Source organism: Gekko japonicus, unplaced genomic scaffold (assembly GCF_001447785.1).
Source record: "Gekko japonicus isolate JY-2015 unplaced genomic scaffold, Gekko_japonicus_V1.1 scaffold785, whole genome shotgun sequence".
Classification (NCBI taxonomy): domain Eukaryota; kingdom Metazoa; phylum Chordata; class Lepidosauria; order Squamata; family Gekkonidae; genus Gekko; species Gekko japonicus.
In genome coordinates, this window is record NW_015160232.1 from 505,488 (window position 1) to 518,212 (window position 12,725).

General features: G+C 41.4%; 2 protein-coding genes across 2 annotated transcripts in view; one reads left to right on the top strand and one right to left on the bottom strand.

The window, feature by feature from the left end:
- Positions 1-7,032: 7,032 nt before the first annotated feature.
- Positions 7,033-12,725, top strand: part of SNRK (SNF related kinase) — a 33,128-nt gene continuing 27,435 nt past the window's right edge. The window contains exons 1-2 of the mRNA XM_015412514.1: positions 7,033-7,148; positions 10,387-11,080. Coding sequence (XP_015268000.1) covers positions 10,492-11,080 — 589 coding nt within the window. The 5' untranslated portion in view covers positions 7,033-7,148; positions 10,387-10,491. The remainder of the gene's footprint in view (positions 7,149-10,386; positions 11,081-12,725) is intronic.
- ANO10 (anoctamin 10) overlaps positions 11,036-12,725 on the bottom strand; it is a 157,157-nt gene continuing 155,467 nt past the window's right edge. The window contains exon 14 of the mRNA XM_015412555.1: positions 11,036-11,071. The gene's annotated coding sequence lies outside the window, so the exon portion shown is untranslated. The remainder of the gene's footprint in view (positions 11,072-12,725) is intronic.

Below are 12,725 nucleotides of genomic sequence, written 5' to 3' on the forward strand. Positions count from 1 at the left end.
AGCGATGCAAATGAAGGTCACTATATGAATCATTGTTATTAGTAATAAATAACAAACCCTACTTAAAAACTAAACACTGTCCAGCCAAATCACCTCGCGGACGTTAGAGACCTGGCTCATGCTACCGAAGAGGCAGCAGCCTCACCACCGTCGCCCCGCTTTCAATTCCCCCCTCTTCAGTCTCAACACTCGTCTGGGTTGAAGTAAGAGAGCGGGCCGACTGTCAGACGGGAACTCTAAGACCTCCATTGGCCAGCGCATAATGGCGAGGCGGGACCTCCTTTCGGCGCAGGCGCAGCGCGGCGCCCTTTCTCTTTCGAGGCCCCTCCCTATCCTGCGTTTCCTCTCCCCCCCCCCTTTCACTGATCGCAAGCGAGCCGCTGTTGTTGTCAGAAGGTTTCGTAGCCCGCCGGGGACACAGGAAGCGCGAGCGCAGTCCGTTGGGCGCGCGAGTCATAGAGCCCGACGAGAGCGGCGCGAGGGCCCCCCATCCCAGACCGCCGAACCGCACGCGCGAGTATTATATTGTTTGTTTTCCGCCGCCGCCGCCTCCTCCCTGGTCGCTGAGGAGGCCACTCTGCGGCTGCTGTTCCCCCTCGCCCTGTGAGAAGAGTGGACGGGTGCTGAGTAGAAGCGGCCGCTTTTCCATGCGGGGAGCGGCGGTAGAGAGGCGGAGGGCTGCCGCCGCCGGAGGGAAGACGGCTGCTCCTGCCGCTGCCAACATCCTGAGTAAGTGAATGAGGGCGGGGTTGGGGAGCGAAACCGAGTCTCCGGCTCGGCCTGCCCTGAAGCTCTCGCCGGGAGGCCTCGAGGGGCAGGTGCCGTCAGCCAGGAGGGGCGCCGGGCGTTTCTGAGGGGAGAAGGGGCTCAGGCGACCTCCCCAGGCCGCCTCCGTCCTCATCGTCCCCTCAGGCCAGACGCGGCGGCGTTGGCAGGGAGCTGTCTCCATGCCCAGCTTTTGTGGGGAGTGTGCGTGTGTCTTGTCACACACAGACACACACACACACACTCTACCTGTTTGCGACAGATCAGTGTGGAAAGGAGAGGGCGAGGGCGAATGCGCTTTTGCATTTCGGGGACTAGTGGGATTGTGGATCTATGTGTGTGAGTGTGAGTGTGAGAGAGAGGGGGGGGGGGTGCGTTAGCATTTAAAACACCACACACGATGCTGCATCTGAGAGGAGGAGGAGGAGGGTGAAGCCGAGTTCACCTTTTCTTGTCTCTTTCATCTTTAGCGCGCGCTCTCTCTCTCGCAACTCCGCTCTGCCCTGCATTAAAGGGGAGAGAGGTGTTTTCTTTATTCCCTCCCCGCGCCTTAGATAAATATTCAGTCGGGCTTATGCGGCCGCGGCTAAGAAGTTCTTACACTATAGCTGCAGACCTGCTTCGGAGGGGAATGACACTGCAGCTTATTTTTACAGGACAGATGTTCAGAGCCAACAGGTTTGTCCGGGGTGAGCCGAGCTGCCTGTTTGTTTTCCTTCGGATGGTGCAGAGTGGGTCTTCCACAAAGAGAAGCCTTCCCCATTTCCTTCTTTGGAAGTCGCTGCAGAAGGTCGTCCTGCCAAAAACACATTATTGCATGGATAATCTCTTCAGCAAACAGCCATTTTTGTAAGCTGTTACCTTATTTTGCTTTGCAGCCAGGTTCTCACATAGGCACTAGACCTGTAGAGTGTGTATAAGGTTCCCCCCCCCCCCCGCTTAGTCCTCCCCCTTAATAGCACTGGTGAAGTAGATCTATAGAGAAGCATTCCATTTGTTTTAACGAATAATTAAAGCACTGAATAGCTTAAAGAAAGCTATGTTGACTAGAGTGGGGAAAATTCACATGGTTTCACTTCAGTAGGTATCTTTTATCTCTGTCAAGTTATGAATTGTAAATATAAGACAGCCTGCTCCTTGTATCAAGAAAGAAACTACATGTGGTTTGTATTTGAGGCTTATTTGATGTATCTATTGGGGGGGTGTAAATAAATATTTTTCACTGACTGCCAAGGTAATTAAAGCCTTAACTATAGCTGTACTACAGTTTAGTATGGATGTGAATTCCTTTCAAAGGATGTGAGTCAAGATCTGTTTAAAGCCTGCCCTCTAGTGCAGCCATTCTTATATATGCTGCTATTTTTATATAGCTCTTTTTAGGAATTCATAATGCTGGATGCTTGGGGTAGAAAAGTGAGGAAGGAGTTTAGCAGAGTAAGTCTCACCCTTTCCCAAGCTGTGTTTTAAAAATATCCATAACGACATATTTTGAATGCAGGTACTCTGTTAAAATGGGAGGGGGGATAATTTGCTCCATACTGCTGCCAGTTATCTAGATTTTTTTTAAAAAAAATGGACAGTGATGGTACATTTTAGTCTTTTGCATTGTCATGAAAATTGTATATCCTGGCTTCTGCAGAACTTAAGACTTGTGTGACTTAACTGTTACTATATAATTTTTTAAAAAAAATTAACAGCATAACTGTGGTTAGGCCAGTTTGTACAGTGTTTTTCTGGTGTACATGGTAGATCTATAATTACTTGGAAGAATTAGACCCGCTACTATTCAAATACAGTTTGAAAGGATGAAGACATTGTGTCTCTAAAACTTTAGATGGAAAAAAGAAAATTTAGAACCACAATTAACTTTATATAACCACTGTAGGGGACCATTTTATTCATTGGAATGTTTAGGTAAGAAAGTAATATGAAGAAGTAATTAATTAACCAAATGCCTGTAAAGGTATCTGTTATTGATCTCATCTAATATGTAAACTCATAGAGATTGCAGTAATGTCTTTGTTGTCTAGAACGTTTAGAGATCACCTTCCGACAAGGTGCTATAACTTGCACCGTGTACTCTGATAATTCTGCCAGCTTTTGTGCATTCTGCATTGAGTTGAACTCAACAGCCTTCATATCCCATTTTTCTCCATGCTTTGGAAACAGTTTTTTACCATCTGCTCTTAATGTCAGGTGCTTCTTGTTTTGCCTGATTTCACCTTTATATCCTTCCCCTGTCATCTTTCAAACAAACACAAGGAAGTGGTTTGCTCATATTTGCTTGGTGCCCCAAATTCCCTTAACAGTATTGTTCCCCACTCTGTTGTCTCTCTTAGTTCTGCCGTATGATTTGAAGCTACACACTTAAGTTATTAGAGAGGAGAGTCTGTGGGGCAGATCATTTGTCTTCTGTCCTTTCTGTGCAGTGGTGAGTAAGCTGTAATGCCTAAACAAGGGTAATCACTCTAGGTACATAGTAATGTTTGACATACATAGTGCCCATATGTATTTTTAACAACATTGAAATTGCATAAAACCTGTAGAGCAGCCTTCTAATTAAACAGTTGCCTGTGGTAAGAATTGCTTTCAAGAGGCTAAGATGTGCTTCCTTTAAATCTGCTGTTTCTTGTCCTTAACATGTATTTCACTAGGGTAGGTTCTTGTTCTTTTTCTCCTCCTCTTCCCATTATCAAAAAATATTATTTGAATGCCTAACCCACCCAGAGCTAGTTTTCTGGTTGGGAAGCACATACAAATGCTTTAAATGGTTTTCCACAAGTGGAAATGCATTATGTTTTTTCTAAACCCATCAGGGTATCAGTAAGCCATGCAAAAAAATTCATTGAGTACATACCACTGAATGATGAGTGACAACGTTGGTGGGTCAGCAAAAGGATAAGAGGGAATAGATGTCATTTTGAGGAGTCCTTATGTACGTTTAGTTTCTATGAACTGTACAAGACTTCTGAAACATACCACAGCAAAATGTTACTGCAGAAGGTGAATCTAGTTTTATTGGGTTTTCATTTTAGAACACAATAGTGTCCCTCACTTTAACTGAATATTGGAAAGTACGCTGTGCATGATAGTCACAACTTGCTACACATCACATATAAATTATTCCTAGTTGGATCATTAATTATTTATAGTCTGGCTTTCTCACTGTGACTCAAGGCAGATTACAAAATTTATCAGTGCAACAGGAACAATATTAGACATATAAAAACATTCACATTCATTGGCACCTTTAATACCAACAAATACCAACCTTGAATAAAATTTTGTTGGTTTTAAGGTGCCATTGAACTCGAATTTTGTTCTGTTGCTTCAGACCAACACCTGAATCTAATAAAAACATTGTAGTAAGCCTGGATTACAGTGCTAGAAAACATGCAGTAAATCAGTGTAAAATATGTCAAAACAAATGCAAAAACTGGATTACAGAAATTAGAAAACAGTGCAGTAAAATAGGAAATAGGTACAATAAGCAGTGCCATAAATTATAGCCAGTGTCGCTTTTGTAAAAGCATTCTCCTGAACCATTCCATTTTACTATACCTCTATTCACTTTGTAAAAATATCTTGTTGAACAGTTTAAGAACATAAGAGCAGCCAGGCCAATGGCCATCCAGTCCTACACTGTGTCACACAGTGGCCAAAACCCAAGTGCCATGGGGCCAGTATTTCAGAAGCCTTCCCACTGTTGCCCCCTCCCCAAGCACAGAGAATTTTGTTTTTATACATTCTGCAGAATTATAAAAGTATGAAAACCTTCCTGCCCTCCTGAGGCTGTTCATTCTATAAAGTGGGATCCATAGTAGAGAATGGTCAGTTACAAGCAGCTGCTGATCTCACTGATTTGCAAGGTGGCACTTTCAGGAGACTGTGCTCAGACTAGTGCAGCTGTCACAGTGGAGCAAATCAGGAGAGGCAGCCCTTTAGATATGTGGGTCCTAGGTCCTTACTTAGTCAATACCTTGGATTGAACCTGGGAACTAATTGGTATACATTATACATTGTCTGGGTCATTGCCTGCAGCAAACATACTGAAGAACTGTGATTAACTGCATCAGTATAATGCTATGGTAAGTGGCATATTCAAAGTTTGTTCCAGGTCAAAGAGATTACAAAGACAATGGGAAAAACAATGTCGTAGTACTAGCCCATGTGCCCTGGAGTTATACCTGTACGTCTTGCATTACCAGTGTAAGTCAGTTGTAGTGCATCAGCAGCCAAGGCAGGGAATTTATTTTCTACCAGTCTGTAAAATCTCTGTCTTTTTACTTAGAGGCAGTTCTTGCTACAGCTGAATAGGTAACTGGCTACTTACATGCCTACTGTGCAACTAGATCTTGAGATTAATAGTGATAAAGTGTACCAGAACTAGTCTTTAATTAGTTTAGCACATTCACAAACTGCTGGGTGTTTGTTTTCTGTTGGCTTTTTGGAGATGCTGTACACGGGAATGATTTTCAGACCTTGTAGTGAGTCAAGTAGAAAAGGAAAAATATTAAGGGATGCCATTTAAAACTGTTCCTGGCTGTATCTACACAAAAGATTTTCCCTGGCTTGGCTTTGAAACTGCAGTGGTTTTGTTGTTGTTGTTGTAGGTTGGTTGATTCATTCCCACAGTGTCATCCTCTTTCCTTTTATATCTTTGGGACAAAAATGGTAAGAGGCGTAGTTATTTTTAAAATGAGAGCTGGGAATTTAGAACTAGTAGATTGTGGCCATAGTTTGTTATAAATGTTGAGCAATAGCAATTGCCTATTTTTTTAAAAAGCCCTCTGGTGGTCCAGGGGGAAAATGCAGGGGGATGTTGGCTGGTAGAAGAAAGTGTGCACACAGCTCCTAAGGGGTTGCCCTGAGCCAGGGCAAATGCATTTGCATTCACAGCAGTGATGGCAGGGAAATGGAGGATCTTTGCTGTGTGGATGCAGTCCTTAGAAGATATTATGTATACAAAAAATTACTGTGTTGGTATTCATCAACAAATTTTACACAAACTGAAAATTAATATTGGGACATAGAGATGCTTGTATTCATTCATCACGTCAGGCATTCCTTAGGCTCATTGGATTTATATTGTACTGTTCTATCCATTTCTGCTACTTTTTGTTTTTGTGGCTAGGAGATAAAAATTAGGCTTTCCCCAGAGCTTGCTGTTGCATGACTTTGTATAGGTTACTGCCATACTATGTCATATCATGGGTGTCTTGTTTCAAGGAGGAGATTCTGTGGTAGATATGAAGAATGAAGAACCGAATGAAGAATAAGCCCAAGATGCTATTTTTTATATTTGTATTGCCAGTTTCATGTTCTAGATTAAACAGAAAAGAAACCCTTGCATTTGTGGTTTATGAAAATGTGCTCCAAGTGAATTGTTTTAATTATGAATATGGTAACTTTATTACATATAAAGTATATAGTGAGCCAGATTTACAGTTTACTTGGGTGTGTAAAGTTAAATATAGTAGGCGAAAGTAATTTATAGTCTACTCCTAAACATACTACTTTGAATGCAAATCTCATTGATTTAGTTGGAACTTCCAGTGAGAATGAAATTGTGTGTAAGATTGGTATATATCTTCATGAGCAATTGTGAACTAATACATGCACATAATTCAGAATAGAATTAGTATATTTTATGGAAAGGAAAAAGCTTTATGGTTTTATTGTTGCCAGATTCCAGGTGTCAAAATGGCAGATCTCAGAATGTGGAAAGGAAGAACCCAGCTTCATTTCTTCAGATTATTTAATCGAACGATTTGCTGTTGCATCAGAACATAACTGTTAAATATCAGTATTAAAAGATAATGTGGTGATTATATCTCAGTGTACGAAAAGTACTTTTAGGCTTTGACTGTATTGTGTTTCAGGGTTGGAGTATATTTGTTATAGACACAAAGAACATAAGAACATGAAAGAAGCCACGTTGGATCGGCTAATGGCCCATCCAGTCCAACACTCTGTGTCACACAGTGGCCCAAACCCAAATGCCATGAGGTCCACCTGCAGGACTAGAACTCCAGAAGCCCTCCCACTGTTGACCTCTAGCACCAAGAATACAAAGTATCAAAACAGATGGTTAATTGATTTTTCAGTTTTATTCAATGAGATTCCAAACACATAGCTATCACGTTTTGTGCACGTAAGTGTTTGAAGTATTGGGAAGCCTAGGTAGAATATTAGTTACGTAGCTTCTAATAAGTTAATTTAAATATCCTTTTTTCTCAGGCAATAAGAGAAGAAGAATAAGCAACTGTTTTCAGAACTGGATATGGAAATATCAATAGATAAGTCTTTAGAAAACATGAAGAATTGAAACTTCATGAACAAAGCATAGACAAGATGATACCTCTGGAGAGGGCACTGCCAAGGTTGGTATACTCCACATTTGATTATGGACAAAAGATTACTTAAATGCTTGTGAAACTTCTCAGTAACTACTAGTGTAATTTCATGATTTGTCAACAGTTGCCAACAATTACTGGAATGGCACCTTTTTCTGTATGTATTTTTGCACCTTTTTCTGTATGTATCTTTGAAATGCAGATGAATCAGGACTTCATCCTTTCCTGATCTCTGCTCTGCTAAAGAAAGAAACAGCAAAAACATGCACACACTATTTTGTGTTATGGTGATGGTGGAAAGTGCCATCAAGTCACAGTTGACCTATGGTCACTCTGTGGGGTTTTCAAGGCAAAAGACATTCTTCAGAGGTGGTTTGCCATTGCCTGCCTCTGTGTCACAACACTGGTATTGCTTGGAGGTCTCCCATCCAAATACTAGCTTCCAAGATCTGATGAGATCAGCCTACCCTGAGCTATCCAGGTCAGAATTTTGTATCATAGGAGTACAAAAATATTACTAGAAACAAAACTTTTTGCAGTCCAAAATTTATTACCTGGTTAGCAGGATTTATATAATCAGACTGAGAGTGTCTAATTCCTTTGTGAGTTCATGTTGCTGGAACAGGGAATGATAGCAATGGACAAGAATAAAAGCCTCCTATAGATACTCTGGGGAGGTGTGGAAACATCGGTGTGTCTACATGTTCTTGTGCTGCAATAGATATGATTTTTAGAAGGAAGTTGTCATGTGTCCCACCCTGGTCCCCATGATTCCCTGCTCTAATTTAGCTTCAAAATCAGGCTGTCCCTTTGGGCAACCTCTCTAGTAGGAGCAGGATAGCAAATCACAAAGCCCCACAGATAGAGATAGCAGTTCTCTTCCAAATGGAAACAAGTGATTGGCTTAGCACCAGCCAGAGCAGAAAAAGAGTGTCTGTACCTGCAAAGGGGTGGAACTGTAGAAATAAATAGATAAATCTCTGAAGGAGGAAGCTCCTGTTGCTGTTCCCAGGAGCAAGCAAGGAAGGATACGCCCATGTTAGGCTGAGTGGCTCAGAATTTGTTAACTGTTAGCCATTTAACTAGGGCACTGATTTACTCTGATTACGTTAGCTTTCTGTGTACTTTTATCTGTTTTGCACTCTCCCATGTATATGAAACCCTTACCTGTAATTGCCGTTGCCCTCCCTTCTTACTAGGGGTGTGCACCCCCCCCCCCCAGTATTTTTCGGGTTTGGGTATATTGAATCCAAAAAAATGTTGGTATTTCCCAATATTCCCGAATCCCAATACTGATATGGTATTCAGATTCTGTAAATATTCGGGATTGCTGAATTTCTTTGGCTCCATTATACTGTATAGTCAATGGATCTGGGGAGAATAGATCCAGGGATATCTGGGGTTTTGTGGGGGCTGTTTTTTGAAGTAGAGGCACCAAATTTGCAGCATAGCTGCTGGTGCCTCTCCTCAAACCACCCCCCCCCCCCAAATTTCAAAAAGATTGGACCAGGGAGACCAGCTCTGTGGGCCCCAGAAGAAGATGCCCCCATCCTCCATTGTTTCCAATGGAGGAGGAAAAAGGCATTTAAAGGGCTTGCGGTTCCTTTAAATGTCTTCTCCAAGCTGCAGCTTCACCCAGGAGGTGTTTAAAAGGACCGCAATCCCTTTAAACACTTTTTAATTCCAGCTATCTGGCGGCCCCCAAAAATCCTGAATTTTTTTGGGATTTTTGGGGCTCGGCCATATCAGATAGCCAGATAAATTCCCTGATTAATATCTGCTGAAAAAATACTTGAAAAATACCAGTAAGGGTTTTTTTGTTTTTCCAGCTCAGATAAACCGAATGCACGCCCCTACTTCTTACTCAGTTTTCCCTGAATTAAGTTAGGACTTGTCCAAGGGATTCCATGTTGTACGCAGGTCACTTGGGTGTAAAATAACTGGCCAGCTCTTAAGTGAGCCAGGCTGTGTGTTTGGCTGTATGAGGGGGGGGAGTGTGACAGAGAGAGGCAGAAGTGGGCCTGTGAGACTGTGCCTCAAATTTGAATGCCAGGTAGCCAAACACGCCTCAGGAAGGCTGGGGAAGTAGGGGTCTCCATCTCTGATTTCCCCCCTGCCCTTCCTGGAATAACCTGCAACAAGAGTCTAAATCTATAAATGTAACACCATCTATTGCTGCCAACTCCTGTGATGTCAGGGGACACTTTGTGAAAAACACCAGCATTTTTTCAATTGGCCCAAAGAGATGACAGGCTTTTCAAGCTAAACCAGCATATACTGATTGTGGTGTTCATGATATGTTTTAGATAGCAGTAGTGGTGGTACAATAACACCTCATCAGATAACATTAAAGGATACCACAAAAAAGATGATAGTTGCGTTTGAAGCACAATTGAGATTACATCTTAAAAGTTAAACACTGAAATAATTTTTCAAATACATAAAGACTGCACCAAAACTGGTCTGCATGATTGTGTTCAAGATTTTTTTCAAGAGTAAAAAATAAGTTCCTGACACATGAACACCCATGTTGGTAAAAGTTCAAATGTTTCTGCATTTTGAGTGATTAAAGTGGAGATAAAACTGGACTGTGTAGTTTAGGAAGTAACTTTGAGTTTGAACACAACAATACTGCAAACTTTCTGTTAAACCTTCTTGTTTTTGGAAATTATTCCAACCCATAATCTGTGTTAAAGCCCACTTTAACAACATTTTCTTATTCTCCAGTCAGGTAGTAGCCTAACATAACTGCATCACCAGCCTTCTAATACTCTTTCCCTTCAACCTGCCTGAAACTTCATTCACATATGGCTGCTGGCACCACCATAGTTGCCTTCGTACTCACTAAGTACATCTTAAATCTCTTAGGATGGATTGCACAATTACACTGGGGGTGTGTTAGAAAAGAGCAAGAGTCCAGTAGCACCTTAAAGACTAAAAATTGTGGAAGGGTATTAGCTTTTTAATCTTTAAGGTGCTACTGGACTCTTGCTCTTTTCTGCTGCTACAGACAGACTAACCCATCTGTTTCCACTGGGGATGCATGTGAGTTATCTCACTATCCATAATCCAACCCGACTATTTAAAAATGTACAAAACTGTTTGGATATCTAGTACACATTTTAGATCAGCTTGAATTTTCCAGTTCTTAGGGACGAGAAGGTACTTTTAAAATGACGTCAAAGTGCCATTTATAGAGGAGCTAAAATTTCTTAAACTTCTGGTCTTGAGCGTATATTCAATAAATACTTTTTCTATATTTTAGGTGCATTTGGCAGTGAAAATGGGTTATGTATCTACTTCAAATATCATTATATGAGAAGACGTCAATTTCAAAACCCTTCAACATTACTTCTTGACTTGGAGCACTATGGCAGGTTTCAAACGAGGGTATGATGGAAAAATTGCCGGATTGTATGATTTGGATAAAACCTTAGGCAGAGGGCATTTTGCTGTGGTCAAACTTGCCAGACATGTTTTTACAGGTGAAAAGGTAGCAGTGAAAGTAATTGACAAGACCAAGCTAGATACACTAGCCACAGGACATCTCTTCCAAGAAGTTAGATGTATGAAATTAGTGCAGCATCCTAATATCGTTCGTCTATATGAAGTGATTGACACCCAGACCAAACTTTACCTAATCTTAGAGCTTGGTGATGGGGGAGATATGTTTGATTACATCATGAAACATGAAGAAGGCCTCAATGAAGATCTGGCAAAGAAGTATTTTGCTCAGATTGTTCATGCGATATCCTACTGCCATAAACTGCATGTAGTTCACAGAGACTTAAAGCCAGAGAATGTTGTCTTCTTTGAAAAACAAGGACTTGTGAAATTGACTGACTTCGGCTTCAGCAACAAATTTCAGCCTGGAAAGAAACTTACAACAAGTTGTGGATCTCTTGCGTATTCTGCTCCTGAAATTCTGCTCGGAGATGAGTACGATGCACCTGCAGTGGGTAAGTGAATGGGTTAAAGTGCAATCAGTTATCTTAAGTGACAAAATCCTTTTTGTTGTAAAATGATATTCTTGAAATTGACTAGCATTAAATATTAGAAGGCTAGTTATATAAAGGTCTAGAGGTATCCTTCATTATATATATCTTTTTTTTTTGCCGTCAAGTTGCAGCCGTCTTATGGCAACCCTGTAGGGTTTTCAAGGCAAGAGATATTCCAAGGTGGTTTGCCATTGCCTGCCTCTACACCTGTCCACTGCCTTTTATTTCAGCATTGGTTGAAACAATTAGACTTCTTAAAGTGTGTGCCTATCAGAAGTGTGTGTATCTTCACATTGGGCACAGTTCAGCTGGAGGAGTGTGCAGTTTGACACAAGAAATGTAAAGGGTGTGAATTGTTGCAGAAGAATCTAATATTTGTCATTAACCTATGTTATGAAAAGTTCTGTTTGATAAGTACATGCCCTAAGTGCTCCAGAGCACATGCAGTTTACTGAAAATAGGGGCTTTCTCAGTTATTTTTGTAGTATGAATAAGTCTGTGGATGCATTAAGATATTTTGGCGAAGGTTGATGGAGATGACTATTTACCAAGAGGTTATTTAACTGCAGCACATAGACAGCCACACAGCTGCTCACATGATGAGCAGAGTTCACCACACCAATGCATATTGATAATCAGTAGTATGTTAAAGTTCTATTTCTTGGGTGGCTGTTAGAGCTGATCAATGCCTCTCATGGTTGTGTTCATATACTTGTAAGCTACTATTTGATAAAGTTATTACCTATTTGATAAGTTATTACCTGGCTTGCTAAGACTTCTGTTCTTAATTCACAGCCCATCTTTGTAAAAGGTCAAAGTGGTAGAATTAGGGATGCCTGGCTTGCCTGCCACTCATGAGACCTTAGGGGGTGGGGAAAGGTGCCTGTCCTCTTCTGTTCCCTTCTTCCACTTGTAGGTGAAAACATTTTTGGTTTTGGTTTTTTTTGCCATTAAGTCATACTGAGTTGTGGCGACCCCTAGTGGGGCTTAAAGGTAAGGCATGTTCAGAGATGGCTTGCCATCACCTGCCTTTGCATCATGGCCCTGGTATTCCTTGGAGGTCTCCCTTCCAAATACTAGCCAATGCTGGCCCTGCTTAGCTTCCGAGATCTGATGAGAGTGGGTGGAAATGTATTTGTTTTGTCTGGTGTTTCCTTATCTCTCCTTTCTGCCATATGTTTTAATTGTTATGGGTGTTTTTATATTTTAGCTTGGTTTTAACGGTATTAATGATGTGTTTTTGTTTGGTTTGAATGGTTTTTAAGATGTTTTTATTATGTTTGTTTTTAGTCTGTTAGCTGCCTTAGTGGCCCTTATAAGGGCAGAAAGGTGGAATATAAATTTTGTAAATAAAATAGAAATAAATAAATGACATTACACAGTGTGCTGCCATTACCTCCAGGTGAAACCTCGGACATGACGGCAGCACATGAGGCAATGCTCTGGACTCTCCCCTCATACCATACAGTTTTGAGGGTTTCACCTGGAAGTGACAGTGACACATCATGCCACATAATTTCTGCCTCCCCCAAATTTCACCTGCTGGCTAAGAAGCAGGGGGTGGGTGCGGGAGTGGGCATCAACAGCATTCTTGACAGTGCATAAA